Source organism: Papaver somniferum, chromosome 7 (assembly GCF_003573695.1).
Source record: "Papaver somniferum cultivar HN1 chromosome 7, ASM357369v1, whole genome shotgun sequence".
NCBI lineage: Eukaryota > Viridiplantae > Streptophyta > Magnoliopsida > Ranunculales > Papaveraceae > Papaver > Papaver somniferum.
Window position 1 is genome coordinate 106,170,557 of NC_039364.1, and position 21,353 is coordinate 106,191,909.

At 37.0% G+C, this 21,353-nt stretch overlaps 2 protein-coding genes across 2 annotated transcripts; one reads left to right on the forward strand and one right to left on the reverse strand.

The window, feature by feature from the left end:
• Window positions 1–4,764: 4,764 nt before the first annotated feature.
• LOC113298055 (cyclin-B1-2-like) lies at window positions 4,765–7,196 on the reverse strand. Its single transcript, XM_026546709.1, has 4 exons — window positions 6,977–7,196; window positions 6,778–6,878; window positions 5,427–5,530; window positions 4,765–5,164 (listed from the first exon to the last, which is right to left on the reverse strand). The coding sequence occupies exons 1-4, from the start codon at window positions 7,103–7,105 to the stop codon at window positions 5,064–5,066; spliced, it is 435 nt and encodes a 144-aa protein (XP_026402494.1). The 5' UTR covers window positions 7,106–7,196; the 3' UTR covers window positions 4,765–5,063.
• Window positions 7,197–7,332: 136 nt separating this feature from the next.
• Window positions 7,333–11,712, forward strand: LOC113298054 (coiled-coil domain-containing protein 130-like). The gene is made up of 7 exons (XM_026546708.1): window positions 7,333–7,465; window positions 8,814–8,876; window positions 8,998–9,077; window positions 10,290–10,398; window positions 10,610–10,769; window positions 10,858–11,021; window positions 11,145–11,712. Exons 1-7 carry the CDS (start codon window positions 7,463–7,465, stop codon window positions 11,490–11,492), a joined length of 927 nt encoding a protein of 308 aa, XP_026402493.1. The 5' UTR covers window positions 7,333–7,462; the 3' UTR covers window positions 11,493–11,712.
• Window positions 11,713–21,353: the final 9,641 nt, after the last annotated feature.

Below are 21,353 nucleotides of genomic sequence, written 5' to 3' on the forward strand. Positions count from 1 at the left end.
GAGATGTGTGGTGAGACGTTATCAGAAGGATCAAAGCTAGAGATGACGCTCAATATTTTTCACTCTTTGCATATGGTACTACAATACATGTATCGGGAACGGCGTATTCTGATATGATATTTTCTTTTAACTGAGCAAAATAGCGAATAGTTGGTGAAAATCATAAAGGTCGTCCTTTATTTGGTTTTACTCCAGTACCATAAGTAAATGAGGCATCGTATTCCGGACATGGACATGATCGTAATAAAAAGGTTTATCATGGAAATAAACATAAACGTGGAGGCCGTAAACAGAATTGCCCCCAAAAATCCTTATAATAAAAATACGAAGGTGAAGCAAGAAAAAGGGAAGGAATCACATTTTCATCCTCATAAGAACCCTGACTTAATCACCCCCCCCCCCCCCCCCCCCCCCGACCAGGGTTTTGTGGTTGTACACACCATTGATATAAAGCTTGTTGCGCTGCTTGACATCTCTGTGAACTTCACATGGAATCTCAGAAAGAAAGAAAAAAACAGACATCGAGATAAATATAACACAACACAATTTTTTCGCAGTTACTCCAAAGATAGAGGTTTCCAATTACTTGCTTGATTTTGAGGGTACTGAGTACCAGATTGGGTTTGATCAGTTTGTTGATGGTTTGTTTAGTGCAAATTAAAGTTGTAATATCATGTCCTTGTGTGTTAACTTAACTTTTTCTGGTAGTTTCGCTTGTACTAATATTTTTGGGTTTTCACTTGTATAATATGTATGAATATGTGCTATATAATGTTTTTACTAAGATTATTTTGTGCAGCTATCATATACCTTTCTTTATGTATATGGAAGGACATAGACTCCAAACGAAATCCAGATTATGATTTTTCCTTCTTGTTGATAACCGAACGACAAGTTCGACATTTCGAAGTAATAAGTACTTTATCACCTTGAAAAGGCTCAAGGCTAGTATTGATACCATCAGTAGTTCAGCTAACCTTGTTGAAGGTAATGATAAAGCTTGTATCTCATTACTGGGTGGCACCATATTCACTATCAATTATACTTTATGTTCTTACGGATTCAACTGGAATTTGTTGAGTTTTAAAGATATATGCCGTAATATATCGGTTGATGAAAACAATAATGAATACTTGTATATTACACCACCTAGTGAAATGCATGTTGCTGAGAAGCTTGAAGCTCTTGTTGGATGTTTTACAGTTATGCAACCGCGCACATAAACAATATTTTGCAATCGTGTAATTTTTTTTAGGTAATGTTGCAATCATATAACTAATTCAAGGTTTCGTCACTTCTAGGTTGTACCATATAAAGATTCGACAAGTTGAATCTTAGTCGGTTATAGTTCGAAAGTCTTATGAATTGAATAAAAAATTGTATGTTGGCACAATCGACCTGGACACCCATCTTTATTATAATAAGTCAAATAGTTCAAAACGGTCAGGAACATCCTTTACAGGATTAACAAAAAATCTTCACGAAACCTTCCTTGACAAAAGTGGTTCTATAATGATGATATATATTGGTCTTACATCTATATGTTGGACCCTTTTAGTACTTTATGGTTCTAACCGATGTTTCTGCTAGATAATCACATGTTTGTTTATTTTCATCACATAATCTAGCATTTGTACTAATTCTTGCACAAATTATTAGATTAGGTGCTCATTTTCTTGATTATCCTATCAAGTTTTTTCAGCTTGATGGTGCAACATAGTTTTCTTCAAAAGCATTTGATGCATATTGTATGTCGTTAGGCATTGAGGTTGACATCATGTTGATCATGTGCATACAAAAAATAAGTATAATAATTCACTAAACACCTCCAGCTCATTGCTAGACCCATGCTTATGAAAACTCAGCTCTCTGTTTATGTTTCAGGACATGTTATTTTGTACGTTGTTTCACTGAGTATGTTACCGAACTTGTGCAAATAATCAGTATTCCCCTTTACAACATGTGTTAGGTCATCCACCCAATATATCTCATTTACGTGTTTCTGATTATGTAGTTTATGTTCATATTGCACCACTACAACACACCAAGTTTTGCCCACAACGTCAACGTGGGATATATAGTGGATTTGACTCACCATCTAAAATTTGATATCTTGAGCCATTAACAGGGGATGTTTATACAACAAGATTTGCAAATTGTCATTTTAATGAGACTGTCTTCCCAGTGTTGGGAAACAATGATGGTGTTGAACCACACTCTATAAAGAAATGACGTCAAAGGAATGATTGGTTAGAATGGAAAATGCAATTATAAGCAGAATTACGTTCTCTCGCTAAGCGCAATGTTTTTGATATCGCAACCCGAATACCAGATAATATGAGCCTAGTTGTCTGCAAATGGGTGTTTATGCACAAGCAAAATGATAAAATGAAGTCGTTCGCTATAAAGCGAGACTAGTGGCACATGATTTCTCACATAAACCAGGGATCGATTACAAGGAAACAAATTCTCTTGTAACATACTACCTCCGCTTTAAAAAAAAGAGACACTTTCACTTTTTCAATTTGGCCTATTTTTAGGCTACATGAAAAAGTGTAAGTATCTCTTTTTTTAAAACGGAGAATATTTATGTGAAAATCCCTGAAGGTTTTCGGTTATTAGAAGATAAACCGTGTCATATGTATCCACTAAAACTAATTGAACTTTGTATGGTTCGAAACAATCTGGACGATTGTGGTACAATTGTCTAAGTTAATAATCTTATAAGCCCATGTACTTTTATTAAAGAGGAAAACACTGAATTTGCTATAATTGTTGTATATGTAGATGATCTCAATCTTATTGAAACTTCCGAAGAGTTTTCCAAAGCACAAAAATGCTTAAAGAATGAGTTCGAGATGAAAGATCTCGGTAAAACCAAGGTTTTGTCTTGCTCTACAACTCGAGCATTATAAGGGAAGAATTTTTATCCATTAGTCGACGTACGCAAAGAAGCTTCTCAAACACTTTAATATGGAAAAATCATATCCGCTTAGCACTTCGATGGTTATAAGATCTCTTGATCCTAAAAGAGGTTCATTTCTCCCAAAGAGGAAAACAAAACACTCCTTGATCGAGAAATGATATGCATATATGAGTGACATCCGTGTGTTATCGTATTTAACTCAGTATATTGGGCCTGACATTATTTCGTAGTAAATCTGTTAGTGTCATAGGTTCGCAACACCCAAATGCTACAACCAACTTGACAATGACAACTATGCTCCACAACACAATTTCAGCCAACTCGCACTTATCCAATACTTAAACTTCTTGACTAATTCTCTATTCATCCCATACTAAATAGAGGTTCTGCTCACAAATCTTCCAAGCTTTCAATCCAATACACACACTCCGCTTGATGCATAAACGTAAGCCAAAATAAAGGGATTAATGCACCAACAGAACTTAGCTTTAAACTAGGCCGTAGCCTTTTATTTATTGCACACTTAGGGTTACCAACTCTTCTTGTTCCGGATTACCCAATCCCTTCACAAGATCAGGCTTATATAGCCTTACAAAAGCTATGTACAGTAACTGTCAGGCAGTTACAGATCTACTTTATGCCAGGCAGTTAGCTAACAGTGCCAACTGACGCCACTACACTCTAAAGCTAGCCAAACAAGTCCTAGCCTTCAGTTATACATAAAGCAACTCAACTTCCGTGTAACCAACTCGAAACCGTCAAGGCCATGTGCCCGGCACATGTCATCCATCCTTGTTGCATAATGATTGCGTCTGCCAGCCAGAGTAGCGCAATCATTGCTGAGCATCATTCTCCAACGATGCAAGTGTGCTAATGCAAGTCTTGTTTGCATGCCTGTACGCCTCATCCATACAGGTCTTGCCAAACTCATTTGGCATCTCATGACACTAATCTCGCGTCATTGGCCATGTCCAAACCTTGTTTGGCACATGTCATTGTCTAGCTGCAACTCAGACATGCACTCCGCATATCTGACACTTTGGCCAAGCCACTGATAATGCACCACAGTTGCGCATTTTCACTTGGCCACTTGACAGCTACGTCATAGTTATCCAGGTATGCTTATGCACTAACAAAGAGGTATTGTGCTGGAATAGAACACTTTTTTTGTCACCTGCGCGGCACTACAGTCTACATAAATGAGATTGTTTTACTCAAAATAACTCAGGAGACTACTCGAAGATTAATCCTAAAGATGTTGACTATCTTTAGGATCCACATTTTCCCAAACAAGCTTCATTAGCAGTGACGCTATGCCGATCTTGAAAGCAGAGCATGCCAACTACCTCCTCAAATCACTCTGAAATAATCGCTCTACATGAAGCAAGTATAGCAAGTATAAAGTGTGTGTGGATGCGATAACTCGGCTTACATAAACTACATCAAAGGTGATAGCACGGAGCATATATTTCCGACCATCTCCAGAGGAACACTATTCTAAGATTTTTCTTTGCTGTACTTTCTTTTCCTTCGTCCTGGTTGTCCAGGCAACAAATTTTGTCCCGTCGAGGTTTTTTAACTGGCGAAGTTTTAACGAGGCAACTAATTTAGAACGTTGGTCATCCATAGGTGTGGGTGACTCGCCTGTGTACATAAAGGGAAGATGCCACCATGTATGTTTTTCATTTACTCTTTTACAACAACCAACACAGGGTTATTTCGTTACTGCAAGAGTCAAATCAGTGATCGTTTCAAGTATTGATCGACCCATGCTTTGTCAAACACAGCATCGACAAACTCAATGGGATTGTGCTACCATAAGATGATCAGTGATTCACTGACTGGTAAATTTCATCTCTTTCTTCATAAAGGTACGGATTACCAAAGATGATCATTGACACCATAAACTGATATTAAGCTTACAGCAAATCACATAGACTCTAAAATTATATACTCAGTTTTCATTTCAAGGAATCTAACAAGTTCTGCACATTGCTGGTTCAAATGCATACGAAAATGAACTTCAATGTATATAAGGAGGTACCCTGTGCTGAACAGGCAAACTACTAAGCACGACCACCATGAAATTGCAACCAGAAGGAAGAGTTTTTATCTATCTCACTTTCAAAAGTGAAGATCAAATGAAACTGGGGCAGACTGGTCCACTGGATAGGCCAAGACGAACTTCCATTCCATGATGCATGTCAGCTGGCCTGTAAGTTTCAGATTCACGTGGGTCTGCAACAACATGAATAAGAACCCCAGTTAGAATATAAGCTGCAATAGCATTGTACTAGTAAGTTCAGTTAATCAACATTTGGATGCTGCCAACAAGGGCTCTTAAGGTATAAGGGTTCTGAATGTAGATTAAAGCTCATACATAGTATACAGATGAAATTCAGTAAATTCTCCTCAGGGCAATCCAATAATCGTAACTGTTGTTAATGATAATGTAGAATCCTAAAGATGAATATAGAATATCATGACTGGATGCCCTTACCATTTAGGCAATGGAAATCTTCGAAACCGAAGTCATCCAAGGTACCATTGACAGCCTCGAGACCTAGCATGGATGATGACACCGCCCCTGGAGGCCTTTGAAACCTGCAAAGGAAGTTGGGAGAAATTAACATGAAGCTATGAAAATAACAATAGACATAAAAACAAAAAGTTTGAAATGTAATTGAAGTTAAGTGTATATAGGATTCCACTAGATGAGTTTTAAAACAAGCAGTGACTCGCAACAAACAACTAGGTGATTAAATCAAAATTCCAAACAACGTATCATTGACCTCAAAGGCTACTCGATAGTAACTGATATTAAGTGTTCGCGAGAAACAACTTGCACAAAAAAATGACAAGGGTATTTAAGATACAATTTTAGCTGGTGATAACAATAAATGAACAATTGCTCAATTCACCACGTTTTCACAAGTATACACCTGAATTACTAAAACACTTGAGAACAGTGCATGCGGGTTATCTAAGCATTATATATAAGAGAGATAGATCAATCAACTAACAGCAGAGCACTGGAAGAATTTATAGTACATCGACTGCTTAGGATTCCCGATTTTATAGTATATACTGTATCTGCCGTCATTCAAGATAAACCGTAAGCAAGTCGAGCAACAAGGTCGGCTGGCATTGTTCAGTAGAAAGCCTCAGACCCTTAGGTTTAAAATATTGCAAGGTGACACAGGTCAAAGACTGAAGTTCTCTATACTTTACACAGACATACTTGATGCCACATTCTTGAAGTGACAGATGCAGCCACTCTACCCTACTCTTGTATCTAAGATGCTGTTTCGAGAGCAGATCGAGTGTCTAAATATTGGAGATGAAAAGCCATTGTAGGATTGCACCTTCTGACTTACTAGCATGATACAGAACGAAACTTTAAAGATGTAAATATAGAGATGCAGGGTCAATTAGAGACTCATACTCACAGACAAAGGTCATGGGAACAGGTTAGATTTCTTCCCTCAAAAAGAGAAAGGACCCAATTGGTCAACAAATTTGATTCAAGAAGCTAAGAGGTAAGTTAGCATGGGTATGCAAACAAATTTGATAGTGCCATATAAAAGAAAACCCAAATACCTAATTGATGACAGCACTTGATAAACCCAATTTAATCTACTAATACCCCACCAAAAGACCTAATTCACCGATTTCCATACATCAGTCATCAGTAGTTACTAATTAGCTGCATATACTTCAACACATTTTCTTTAAAAAAACCCTAATAACTTTACCTAACAGCCTGTAACATAAACCCTAATTTTAGCACAAAATAAAAATTAAACATATATACTTGAGAAGAAATCTAAGTTGTAATCTTCAATATGTACCTAGCTAGCATCCGTGAATCTAGATCCATCTTCAATGGAAAAGCAGATCCATAAGTCATAGCAAGACCCCTCCGTTTCATCTCAGCCTGTGACATCTTTGTCTAAAAAATACAAAAATAAAAGAACGGCACAAATATCAGAATGATTAATTACTTAGTGTTGGGGAAAAAAACCAGATGGGAAAAGAAAACGAACATACAGATTTAAAGGTGGATTGAACAGGATGAACTCCAACTATATCACTCTTAACACCATTTAAACCAAAACGTAGGGCATCATTAATTCCTCCAACTTCGTGTGCGATTGTTTGTTTTGAAGCATCCTCCATTCTCAGTCGTCTTTGTGAGGTTCCTTTTTCTTCTTTTTTTCTGCTCAAGTTTAATAATTTTGATTTCTTTTTGGAGAAGACAGTAAGAGATTTCTCACTCTGTGAATGCTTATATATAGACCGACTAGCGGTTCGGTGTCTTGTTAGTAGTTCGGGTTGGGCCCATATGTGTGTGTCTGACCCGAAAAGGAATATTCTACGAGGCTTCACAAAACTAACGGTGTAAAGGGTAAATATCCGGCACCTTCTTCATCTCAGAAACAAAGATTTCCTTTCTACAAGAGAAGAGCAGGTTTGGTCGCAGAACTTTGGAGATCAACTCATCATCTGATTAGTCATACGTGAGGGCAAAACATCATGGTATGTCTTTTGATTCTCCCCTAAAAAAAATTAATTTCATATCTCTTTTTGATCCATTTGTTTGCTGCCTTTCTTAATTTGATTCCAGAAACTAATTAGGGTTTCATCATCACGAACTAAAGATTTTATCTGTTTCATGTTTGCCTTTTTTTTTTAAAGATATACCTAGGGTTTCATCACCATTATATCTCCCGAGAACATATGAGGAATCTAGGGTTCGATTAACTGCTGAATTAGTCATAATCGGATAAATTGGTTAATTTTACGATTTCGTTTTTGGAAATTGAAACTAGCATGAAGAATATAGGACCTTCTGTTTTTCTTCATGGTGATCTATAATCCCAGAACAAGACATAATTTGATTCAAGTTTCATTATCTAGATAGTTTCAGTGTGAATATAACAGGATAAAAAAGCTTGGTGAATCTTATTTAGAAGTTCTAATGTTGCCTAGCAGACATTCAATAGGATGTTGTTGGATTAGAGTTCTTTCTAGGTGCTTATGCCTATCCTGCTGCTTTTGCATGGTAGAATTAAGAGATCTTTCAGGGAGCTAGCATTCTTGAATACCATTACTGACAGATTTTGACTCAATAATTGTGTAAGGAGTTACTTTGATCAATACTGAATTTTAGTTATTTGAAACCAAAAGAAAAAGTAAAAACCTAAAGCAGCTGTTGGTCCGAAATAATAAAATAACATACCACAAATATTTTAAGCGAAATTCGGATACTAATGGCTAGACAGCTAAACTGAGCAACTGGAACCAAATGTCCTGTGGCCCCTGGCTGATTACAGTAATGGTTGAAATTGGCCATTTGGGAGCTATTAAATATTTGAATAATGGGGATCCTGTTAGAGTCATACTCTAGGCGTCATACACTGAGCTTATTGTAAGTGATAAAGAAACAAGCCGGTGTTTAACGACTGTTTGGTCCGTGACTTTAACATGGTCCTTGGCTGATATTTCAATGATGTCTGGGGTTAGTTAGTTCTGGAAAAAGGAATGCATTAAGTTTCGAATTTATAGTTTCGTTTAATGGAGTTACTCCTTGGCACTGTTAACCTCGTGTTATTGCTGTTACATTTTGCGGTGACCCCTCCCCCTGAACCATTTATAACAGATCTTGAAGTTTTACCAGAATGAAAGTGTGCAGTATCTCAGTATTTGTTTATGAGAGAAGGCTTAGTTAGTTTTCTAATGTGAGAATCAAGTAATTTCGATCTTAGTCATTTGAATTTGTGTCACAAGGCAAACAGCACTATGTTTCTGTTTGTTTGCTGTGATTTTCCTTAGTTTGTGTTTGCTCGTGTTTAGTTGTGTAACATTTTTCTTTTGTTTCTTGCAGTCTACGCTTGCAGCTGCTAGAGCAGATAACTTTTACTACCCCCCAGAATGGACCCCCGACCAGGTATTTTTACTTGATCTGTCACTTATACTTTGGTTGACTGATTTACCTTAGAGCTTAAATGCTTCTTTTCATATTATTTTTTTTGTTGAAAACCGCGGTCCTATTTTTATCTTATTTTCAGGGTTCTTTGAACAAGTTTCATGGACAACATGCTCTAAGGGAGCGGGCAAAAAAGATAGATCAGGGGATTCTGGTAATAAGGTATGGAGTTTTGCACTCTATTCATGTGTGTATTGGTAAGGGATTGGAGGTGCTAATTTAATGCTTCCAATAATCATCAAAGATTTACCAGTGGACCGCAATTAATATGTTAAATTTTTGATACTAAATTGTGCTTTCTGTCTGTAGCCCATGGCCTATCATACTTGACCACATGATCTATACAAGAAGTTGTTGAAATTAGGATGAGTTCTATTTATTTTCTTATTAAGGTTTTTAAATCATGTAGTTCCAGTAATCATCAAAGATATACCAGTGGACCACAATTAATTTGTTAAATTGTGAATACTGAATTGTGTTTTGTGTCTGTAGTCCATGGCCTATCATACATACCACATGATCGATGCAAGAAGTTGTTGAAACTAGGATCATAAATAAGTTTTGTTTTTGTATGGTTAACTGTCGTTCTTTAGGCTGCCATATTCCTCAAACGATTATCACAACTAAGTTTGGGTAGCATTTATTTTTTAAATGCATGAATATCATTTTGAGTGTGTAGAGAGTTTCAAGTTTAATTGAAGATCATATCGGGGGGTTCAGTGATATTCGTTGACTAAGTCATCTTAATCATTGTCTTTATTTTTGGCCTAGCTACTTGGTATTTTGAGTGCAATTGCCGATCTTCCTTACATTTGTATCTATTTAGCTTTCAGTGCACATTCTCAAAACCTTTTCTACGCCACCGAAAATGTCTGTATAAAATACATATCTCTAAAAGTTAGCAAGCCTAAGGTAGGAATGCTTCCACGAGAAATTGCAAAACCTTCTTAACTTCTTTTCAAATCATTTTTAATGTGAGGGTACGGTTTTGCATTATTTTCAAGTTAAGGTTACGATCCAAGATGTTATGTACAGTTTTTACTTTTACAACCAAGTGGATCGATCTTGTCTGCAAAAGGAGTTACTAATTGGTGCACTGAAGTGCTCTTTCTGACCTGCTGGAGTTAGAAGTTGTGTACTTTGATATTTTAAGATCAGAAAACCGTGATTCGTGAGAACACTTACGCCATGGGGTACAAAAGATCAGGGAGTTTCCTTACTGTAGAAAATTGATAAGCAAAATAACAGGTTGAAATGCTGTTGCAAGATGTCTTAATTTGATAAGGACAATATGCTTGAAATAGTGAAAGATGGTCGCTTTATTTGCAGGTCATAGGTTTCAGGATGCCAATGATTTTTTCTACTTTTTTTCAGGTTTGAGATGCCTTTCAATATTTGGTGTGGGGGATGCAATTCCATGATTGGAAAGGGTGTAAGATTCAATGCAGAGAAGAAGCAAGTGGGAAATTATTACTCCACAAAGGTATTCTTTGCACCTGAAACTGTAGTAGACGCCCCAAGTTAGGGAGCTATACAGGCCAGAATATGGCTCATTCAAGTTGGGATATCATCTGCATTTTCATATGCATTAAAACAATCTGGACTCCTGTCGCTTATATGTAACATATGTATGTACTTATATGTACCTTTATCTTATCCTTTTAATAATGAATCCTTTTTTTTTTTTGCATCAGATTTGGAGCTTTACCATGAAATCAGCATGTTGTCAAAATGAGATTGTTATCCATACAGATCCAAAAAACTGTGAGTATGTAATTATCAGCGGGGCTCAGAAAAAGACTGAGGATTACGATGTTGAAGATGCAGAGACTTTTGAACTCCCAGCAGCTGAAGGTTGGCTTTTGATATCCAAGCACAATGATGATACTTTTGGTTAGGTTTGTTTAGAATCCGAGCCTCATTTAATCAATTCATTTTGTAGAAAGAGGAAAGCTTGCAGATCCATTCTACCGTCTTGAACACCAGGAAGAGGATTTACAGAAAAAGAAACAAGCTGAACCAGTACTGGTGCGCTTGCAGCGCGTTTCTGATTCTAGGCATTCAGATGATTACTCCCTTAACAAGGCTCTGCGGTCTCGACTTAGGGTACAGAATACTGTTCCAATTCTTCAAGTTTGAGTTTGTTTTCCTTTTGCAAGGTTTGGTTGCTTGGTTTACTTTCTTTTCACCTGATTTTGTAAACTTACTCTTCAACTTCGCATCATGCAGAGTCAAAAGAAAAGGGTTGTAGAAGAAGAGGCTGCCTCTGCAAAAATGGGCCTTGCGATAAGACTACTGCCTCGATCAGAAGAAGATAATTCAGAGGCAAAACGAGTCAAGTTCCCTTCCAAGTTTGAACGGAGCAGAAAGGACAAGCGAGCCTTGATCAAAGCTGCCTCGATTTTCCCGGATAGTTCTGGCTCTTCGCGAATGGAGTTGGAGTTGAAGAGAAGGAAAATAAAAGCATCTATAACAACAAGGTTGCTCTCAGGGTCAGTCAAGCCATCGGCTTGGTCACAAAGTTGTTCTACTAGTGCAATTAGTAAGGGATCAACTATGACTGCAAGAAAGAGGTAATTTCAAGATTTTTAGAAGTTGGGTTGAGTGATTATCAGTTCTCTGTTTGTTTCCGAGTATTTTATTCCTGTATTTTGTACATAAGTGTATCTTTGCTTATTCCTTTCTTGGGTTTGGTTAAGCTTGAACTCATTGTTAATAATAACATTTGTAATGTTTGAAGCAACCTATTGGGAGTTTAGTTAAGTTGGTTTAAATGCTCTTGGAATTTTTTATTCAACTGAGTTGGAACGAGGGTATCTAGTAAAATACGAAGTTTTTTCCGGATGAATGATGTAATATTGATGAATGATGATGCTAAAGGACCAAATTTTACGGGACCAATACTGTTGACCAAAGTCGGTAGATGTTCAAAGTAAATGAAGACATCCCTTAACCCACCCAAATACAGAAAGTGAACCAAAGTCGGTAGATGTTCAAAGTAAGCGAAGACATCCCTTAACCCACCCATAGGTAACATAAATGGCACATAAGAATTTGGGAGGGAGGGAAGGGAGTATAGAATTTGGGAGTCATAAATCACGACTGTCTTGACTTCCTAAATTTCAGGGAGTTACCTATGTACTACTAGGTTTTAGATTCTTGTATTGTGATCTACCAAGTGAATCGACCTAAAGCAATCTGGGACTTTATGATGATCAGAGACAGGAATTGTTTCATCACACGCAATCAAGATATTATAAGGTGTCAGTAAAATCAAGGCACATGGCTTCTGTTACTTCCTACTCCTTGCGATACGGGGGAGAAAGTAGAAATAGATGGGGGAGTAAAAGGGAGCAGTTAGTTGTTAAAAAAAAAAAAAAAAACATTGCCTGATTGGCATTACAATTTCCGTATTCGCTTTAAAGTTCAAAACAGAGGGGTTTCTTCCTCTTTCCTCTGTAAGTTTGTATTTTCTTTACTATTCCAGGGTTCGTTTGTAAGTTTGTTTCTATTGTTCTGTCATAGTTTTTTTTTTTTCCTTTCTTCTTGAGAATGAAAGAAAAAAGGAAAAAATACTACTAGTGTCTGTGCGCGCTGTTGCTATGAGATCAGTTGCTGTGATTCATTGTTAGTTCACATTCGTTCATACCTTAATTTTTTTTTTTTTTTGATCGGTTTCTGCTGGGCAGGTAGGTTTTGACTGTTCCTGTTTTATTGTGTTATCACTATTCAACTGCTTGATTGTTTTCAATTGATCTTTTTCTGTATGTCAAGTAAATCAAGATTTACTGTTATTCTGATGTAGGCTAGGTTGCAAGTAAGTGAAACCAGTTTCACCTTCTTCTTTTCTTCTTGTGTGCGTTTTAACCTCTCTACAGTAAATCTTTAGGATGTCTCATCACAAGCAGAGAGGTTGAAACGCCAATCTCTTGTGTGCGTTTTAACCTCTCTAAAAAACAGATATTGGCGTTTCCTTGAGTTTTTGAGTATTTCCTGATTGCAATATAGCATTACACGTGCTAATTGAAGAGCAAATTAAGAGTGCAATTCAACTAGGCCAGGTTACTGATAGATATCACCAACAGGGTGCTGATGCACTGGCAATATCGATAGAATGGGTCACAAAATACTATCAGTTATTCTTTAAACTTTAATCTTTCACCGTGGATTAAAAATAGAAATAAACTGTAAACTTTAAAAAATAATAGATGAACTGAACTAAAACTATTGGAGTAAAATATGAATTCTGATCCTGAATCAACCTTCAAATTTCTGGAGCTGTGTAAAGAAAGGAGAAAATTGTGCCATATTTTTGCTGGCTCGGCAACTTGGAGCCTTTTCACTCAAAAAGTATTAGTCTTTATTACCTTACCTTGCCTACATGATAAAATAAGAAAGACTGCATTATTTAACCGACCTTGATCAGATTCATCCTTGAAATGTTGTAACCTGAATGATGGTGTTTCAAATCTTTTAAGAAAAAAAGGAACCGAGTTCCCCTTGTTATATGGCAAGTATCCAAAGCATGCATGATCATTCCACTTCCAGGGGACAAACAGGACCAACAGGTTAGCCATTGCTTCTTCTTTGTCTATCAAAAGCTCTATTGGGGAGTGCTCATCTTAGCTTGGTCCATATACAACTGATAAGGATGCCTGTCCTGTAAATAGTATTTGAATCACACTCAAAAGGTTGCATGTTAGTGTCCTCATATATGCCAAGTTGTTTTTGTATTATAGTACTTAACACTTGACCTCAGGATAAATCCTTCTAAGATCTTAACAATGTGCAGGAAGAAAATCAGCCAGGCACCTCTTAAATCACTGCAGCCGGACTACTGAGTTCAAGATGGATCGAGGTGGATGCGCCAGCCGCTGCTAAAACATAACCATGAAAGGTATGTACCAAGGTATATATATTTAGAGAAAATCTTCATAAATAAATGAAGCGTGGGATCAAAAATTGAGTGCCTACTGGATCATAAACATGAAAGTAATCACCCATGTATTTTTTTGGTGTCGATACAATATCGAACTTCTTAACCATGGCCCTTGCTATAATTTGAAGAATTTTGTTGGATGCAATCGACCCTTAAAGGCAGACCAATGAAACTTAAGTATAGTTCTTTCCACTTACTGCAATAGAAATTTCTGTGAAGTTTATGCGGTACTTATCTATTTAGGCAAACAACACGTCATAAAATATCTAAACCGTACTTTATCACCAGTATTATCACGGAGCTTAGAAAATATCAATACACTACAACACTATGTTGTAGTACAACATATTAAATCCGTGATTAGTCATGTTCAAGTACTGTTTCTGAACTTGTTTAAGGGATTAAATTGTTAAAAACATAATTTGTGAAAACCCAATAAGTAAAGCTCAAATAATCATCTACACTAAGTAAAGCCCAATACTAGAATCTTCTAGGCCTTCTTTACATCAAGTATTATTTAGAGAATTCTTTTCCCTAGAATTTTCCTGTAATATCTAAGTTGAGAGTGTAAAGAAGAGTCTAGATAGAACTATCTAGAGAAGTAAGTAGTTGGTCATGAAGCCTATAAATAGGCATAGGATGGATTCATTTGGGATCATCCAACAACAATCAAAACTCAAGTGAGTAACAAGTAGTAGAGTGAGAGCTAGAGTTAGAGTAAGAGCCAAAGTGCCTCTTTGTAAACAACTAGTGAAGCCAAAGTTGCTACACAACCCTTGTAACATTTTCATTTTCATATTAATCAAAGCCTCACTTTCAATTAACCAACCTCTTTCCTAAATCATTTCCATAAACCCATCACATTTCCGCATTGCGCCAACAAATTTGGTATCAGAGCAAACCTAACCCAGTAATCCTAAAACTCTACCATGGCAATTAACCAAATATTCAAGGTTTCAACTATGCCCAAAGTCTAATTCCAATTTTTGATGGTGAGAGTTACGATTATTGGAGTCTACAAATGAAGACACTATTCATTTCACAAGACCTATGGGATTTTATAGAAGAAGGTTATAAAGTACCAGAGTCGGCAGAAACTCTGTCGTCATGGACGGACGCAGAAAAAAGAGTATAAGGAAAATAAGAAGAAAGATGCTAAAGCATTACTGTTTCTACAACAGGGCGTAAGCAAAGCTATTTTTCCTCGAATTTCGGTGGCAAAAACTTCACAGGAGGCCTGGAATATTCTCAAAGTAGCATTCCAAGGATCAGAAAAGGTAATCTCCATTAAACTACAAAATTTATGGCGAGATTTTGATAATTTACTTATGAAAGAAAATGAAACTATCCAGAACTTCTTCTCAAGAGTTACTGGCATAGTAAATCAAATCAGTAGTTATGGAGATACCATTGAAAATAAAAGAGTGGTAGAAAAGATATTAAGAAGCTTACCATTCAAATTTGATCATATCGTCGCTGCCATTGAAGAATCAAAAAATTTATCGACTCTCTCGGTACATGAATTAATGGGTTCACTCGAGGCGCACGAGAAAAGAATAAATAGGTTCGCGGAGCAACCATTGGAGCAGGCATTTCAATCAAAAATAAATTTCAGTGAGAAGAAAAATACAGAAGCCAAAAAGAAAGCTCAGAGGGGGATCGTCATCCAACTCGCAGTACGAGAAAGGGTCGACGTCAAATCAAGGACCCAGAAATTTCTACCGCGGACGTGGAAAAGGAAAAGGAGGTTATAGAAACAACAATCAAAGGTACGGAAAAAATAACTCCTCAAATCTCCGATGCAATGTTTGCAAAAAGTTTGGACATGCAACTGAAGATTGCAAGTATAAGTGCACCAAGTGTGATAAATTAAATCACATGGAGAAAGATTGTTGGCTTAATGAAGCAAACTATTCCGAGAAAAACAATTCTCAAATCAAGTATTCTATTCCTGCCTCACCTCGCAACAAGAATCGCAAGGTATATGGTACGTCGACAGCGGATGCAGCAGCCATATGACAGGAAACAAAGAATATTTCGTAAAATTGGAGGAACAAGAGATTCCGCCAGTCAAACTTGGAGATGGAAAGTTCCAGAATGTTGAAGGAAGAGGAGTCATATCCGTACGTACAAGGTCAGGTAAAACTCGATACATATCTGATGTTCTTTATGTTCCTGGCCTAGCTCAAAATTTATTAAGTGTTGGACAACTTATAAGAAAAGGGTACTCACTACATTTCGAAGACGGAGAATGCACAATTTATGATAAAATTAATAATCAATTGGTGGCAAAAGTAAAAATGTCAGGAAATTTTGTCTTTCCCCTATCTATGCCATCAATTGAAAATTGTGCAATGAGTACCAACCATATTGACGAAGGAAAGCTATGGCATTTGAGATACGGGCATCTCAACTACAGATCCTTAAAGGTTCTAAAATCAAAAGGCATGGTAATTGGTCTTCCCAATATCGACGGTGGAGATAAAGTATGTGAAGGTTGTATTCTAGGGAAGTTTCATAGACTTCCATTTACGAAGACATCGTGGAGAGCAAGAAGGCCCCTCGAATTGGTGCACGCTGATATTGCGGTCCGACAAGAACAACTTCACTCAACAACAGAAGATATTTTCTCTTATTCGTGGACGATTATACCAGGATGATGTGGGTGTACATTCTGAGCAAAAGTCCGAGGCATTCACTAAATTCCTAGAATTCAAGGCGCTGGCAGAGAAGCAAAGTGGCCATCAATTGAAAGTTTCCGTACAGACCGTGGTGGAGAATTTACTTCAAAAGAGTTTATCAACTACTGCAAAGAAAATGGAATTAAAAAGGAGCTCACCGTCCGATACACTCCACAACAAAACGGCGTCGCGGAAAGGAAAAATCGTACGATCGTGGAAATGGCTCGCAGTATGCTAAAAGCAAGGAAGCTACCCAACACCTACTGGGCGGAAGCAGTCAACACCAGTGTACATCCTTAATCGCTCGCCAACAAAAGCGGTTCACAAAACTCCATACGAGGGATGGCATAAGAAAAAGCCGAGGTAACTTCTTTCAGAATTTTTGGTTGTGTCATACTCACATATTCCATCCCAACATAGAGAAAAGTTCGATGAAAAAGGAGAAAAGCTTATATTCATCGGATATAGCGAGGAGTCTAAAGCCTATAGACTTCTAAATCCAGATACAAAGGAACTGGTAATATCAAGAGATGTTATCTTTGATGAATTCAAAGCTTGGGATTGGAATGATGAACCAGATAACCACGAGTCTCCACTACTCATCGAAGAAGAGCCATATCTGTCACACCAAGAAGAAAACACTCCACCAGCAAGCCCGAGATCTCCTAGTCCAACACAACAAAGTCCAAGCTCATCTGATCAAGTGCCCCACCTAGAAAGGTGCGTTCCCTAAGAGATATTTATAATGTATCTAATTGTGCTTTTATAGCACTAGAACCTCAAAAATATGAGGAAGCGGCAAGAAGAAAAAAATGGAGAAACGCCATGGACGAAGAAATGCGAGTAATGAGAAAAATAAGACATGGGAGCTCGTCAATCAGCCATTGAAAGAAATAATTGGTCTGAAATGGGTCTACAAGAAAAAATATAATGAAGAAGGGGGAATTCAAAAGCACAAAGCAAGGCTAGTTGCAAAAGGATATTCCCAGCAATCAGGAATTGACTACAACGAGACATTCGCCCCAGTCGCTCGCATGGAAACAATCCGGATGGTGTTAGCTTTGGCAGCTCAACTCAAAATGAAAGTCTACCAATTAGATGTAAAGTCGGCGTTCCTAAACGGAGAACTTGAAGAAGAGGTGTACGTTGAACAACCTCAAGGATATATCCGAAAAGGAAAAGAAAAAATGGTATATCGTCTTCGCAAAGCACTATACGGTCTTAAGCAAGCACCGTGTGCATGGAACAACAAAATCGACAAGTATTTCCGAGATAATGGATTTGAGAAAAGTCCAAGTGAGCCATCACTCTACATCAGAAAACAAGGTACGGACTTCCTAATTGTCTGTCTCTATGTTGATGATTTAATTTACGCCAGCAAAAAACAAGACATGGCAGAAAAATTTAAGAAGGAGATGATGAAAGAATATGAGATGACAGACTTAGGACTTATGCGATATTTTCTTGGGATTCAAGTAAAACAATCTCCGGAAGAAATGTTCATTTCCCAAGAAAAATATGCAGAAGACTTACTGAAAAGGTTCAACATGATGGATTGCAAACCAATTGCAGCTCCAATGGGTACCAATGAGAAGTTGGTAAAAAATGATGGAGCGACAAAAGTTGATCCAACCTTATTCAGAAGTCTAGTCAGCTCACTGATCTACTTAACAAATACAAGGCCAGACATCGCCAATGCAACAAGCATTGTTTCTCGGTTTATGAGCGAGCCAAGTAAGTTACACTATGCATCCGCAAAGAGAATTCTCCGATACATCAAGGGAACAAAGGATTTTGGCATCAAGTATACAAGAGAAAAAGATAATAATTTAATTGGCTTCACAGATAGCGATTGGGCAGGTTCTACTGAAGACCGAAAGAGCACATCGGGCCATATGTTTTCTGTATGGGCGCAAAAGTTATCTCTTGGAGTTCTAAAAAGCAAAGTACGGTAGCACTATCGTCAGCCGAAGCAGAGTACATAGCATCAACAAGTGCAACATATGAAGCAGTATGGTTGAGAAGAATAATGACCGACCTACAACAAAGGCAAAAGCAGCCGACGACTATCTACTGTGACAATATGTCTACAATTGCAATGACAAAAAATCCAGTCTTTCACGGACGGACGAAACACATAGAGCTACGACATCACTTTATCAGAGAGCTGGTCGAAAACAAGGAAATTGAGCTCCAATTTTATCCAACACAAGAACAAAATGCTGACATCTTCACAAAAGCAGTCACATTGGACAAATTCAATCATTTTAGAGAAAAACTTAACATCACAAATTAAGAGGGGGTGTTAAAAACAAAATTTGTGAAAACCCAATAAGTAAAGCCCAAATAATCATCTACACTAAGTAAAGCCCAATACTAGAATCTTCTAGGCCTTCTTTACATCAAGTATTATCTAGAGAATTCTTTTCTCTAGAATTTTCCTGTAATATCTAAGTTGAGAGTGTAAAGAAGAGTCCAGATAGAACTATCTAGAGAAATAAGTAGTTGGTCATGAAGCCTATAAATAGGCATAGGATGGATTCATTTGGGATCATCCAACAACAATCCAAAACTCGAGTGAGTAAACAAGAGTAGGAATAGAGTGAGAGCTAAAGTTAGTAAGAGCCAAAGTGTCTCTTTGTAAACATAGTGAGCCAAAGAGCTACACTAAATTCCCTTGTAAACATTTTCCATTTCCAAAATTAATCAAAGCCTCACTTTCCAATTAACCAACCTCTTTTTCTAAAATCATTTCCATAAACCCATCACACTTCCGCATTGCGCCAACATAAATGCCCTTTAAAGTAAAGATGTACATAAGTAACTCACTCTTATAAGATGCACCTACCCATCAGTCATCGCCAAAGAGTACTTGTTCAATATATAGATCATGTGTCCTGATCAGTTGCAGTATTGATGCATAAACTTTCACCAACAGTATTGCAAAAATATGACAAGCATGCTGTAAAAATCTTAATTTTTAAGTTGAGTGCGATTGTAATGATCTAGGTAGTTTTTCTTAAAAACAAATGCACAAAATAAGAACAAAATATAGCTATGTTTGAGCTACATAGGAGATACTGTCAAGATACTTCAACTTGGTTTCTAATATATTGTTATTTAGGAGTTTCCCTAACTATCGAAGCTGCATTTTTAACCAAAAATACGCAATTGACACTCACATAACCCCTCAATAGCTCTAGGTTTGTGCTTGGAACCCGAGAGTTTGCATGATACAATTTTACTGAGAAATGCCTTGATTTTGAAAGGGACAATTGCTAGGTTTCAGCTGGCATTTGCATGAGCATTTCAATTAAAAAACAAAAACAGGCTGTAAACTTTGTATAACAAGCAAATTTCTTCACTGTCCTTTTGCCCTTATACTAGTCACCAAACTACAAAACACCACCAAAGTTAAACATGCCTTGCAAAATAGAAGTATGGATCACACTGATAGGTCATGCAATATTAATCGCCCGATGCCTAACTGTTGGAGTTAATGCATTTCCCACACTAACTTAAGGGTCAAACATCTGATACTTAAATCAGCTAGATACTTATACTGACTACCGTCTCAACATTTAGTTAGTTATATATGTGACGAGACTTATACATTTGATCTTGCAAGATGCCCCAAATAACTTTTCCGTCCTTTGGGGAATAAATCTTATTCTCTTTCGGAAAAGCTAGAAGAAAGCAAATGTACAGATAAGAAACGTGTACGCAATTGTATTATCTACACTGCATCAACAATAAGCGTATACAAGTATAGCAGCCTAATAGTGGTCCACCTGGAAGGTGTAGGGTTGTCCTATATCTATATGCTTTTCGCTTTTTCAGCCTGCTCATCTCTTACTCTTGAATTCAAAATCAAGGTCGTTTGTGTTTTGGCAAAAGGCGAAAGCAAGATTTCTAGAATATACGGCATAGAATCTGTTTTAGACAGAATATATATGAAAGCATACACAGGAACCAATTCAGTGTTTTGTCTTACTAATAATCCTTTCGACTTGCACTTAGTAGTGTAGAAGATGCATATTTGCATGTCTGGAAGAAAAATAAATAAATCCGAGGTTGAAGTAGAGAGCTCGTTAAGATCATTGATCGATCATACAATGACCTCCTAGACTCCTAGTGCACCTTACTTGAGCCTTCTTCCTCAAATAAAACTATTAAATTTAGGTCAATGATCGAATCATCAGTCTGTAGTAATTAATCAAGTAGATGAAACTATTAAACATCCATGTTTTTCTTTGTAGAAAAGTCGTACTCCATTTTTGTATATTCATTCCAGGGATATCTGCTAGCAATTTTATCATTTCTTCCACTCTCCGCAACATATATTGGCAAACCTAATATATAGCGGGATCTAGAAAGGTTTGGGGTTGAAAGGATATAGAACGCCTTTAAGACATAGAGTACTAATTAATTAACAACTGTTAATAGCATGACTACAACTTTGAAGGGTATATCTATTGATTTCACTTTTCTCATTGAGGTTATGGCTTTATGTCCCTCTTTTTTTTTCTGTTTTCTTTTTCGCTTTATCAACAAATCCTCCTAGCTGCTAGTGAGTAGTTTTAAAAAAAGAAAAACTACAAGCATCATAAACAAGCAATTATAAATTTTCTTATATACGAGTATATACACTAATACACTTACACAAACACAAGGAAAGTATTCATAAACCTAAGCAGATAGTTGGACTGTTAAAAAGTTTCCAATATTAATTTATCCAAAAATTGCAAATCTGAAACTTGTAATAGCTAAGGGGAATTAACTTAACTATGTGTTCTTGGACAGTACCTGTTGCTGAGA

Coding starts and splice junctions, on each gene's coding strand:
- LOC113298055 (XM_026546709.1), bottom strand. CDS start 7,105: ATGGAGGATGCTTCAAAACAAACAATCGCACACGAAGTTGGAGGAATT. Junction 5,531..6,777: donor GATTCACGGATGCTAGCTAG/GTACATATTGAA, acceptor CTTCCTTTGCAG/GTTTCAAAGGCCTCCAGGGG. Junction 5,165..5,426: donor AGATTTCCATTGCCTAAATG/GTAAGGGCATCC, acceptor ATGTTGTTGCAG/ACCCACGTGAATCTGAAACT.
- LOC113298054 (XM_026546708.1), top strand. Junction 9,078..10,289: donor CAGGGGATTCTGGTAATAAG/GTATGGAGTTTT, acceptor ACTTTTTTTCAG/GTTTGAGATGCCTTTCAATA. Junction 10,399..10,609: donor GAAATTATTACTCCACAAAG/GTATTCTTTGCA, acceptor TTTTTGCATCAG/ATTTGGAGCTTTACCATGAA.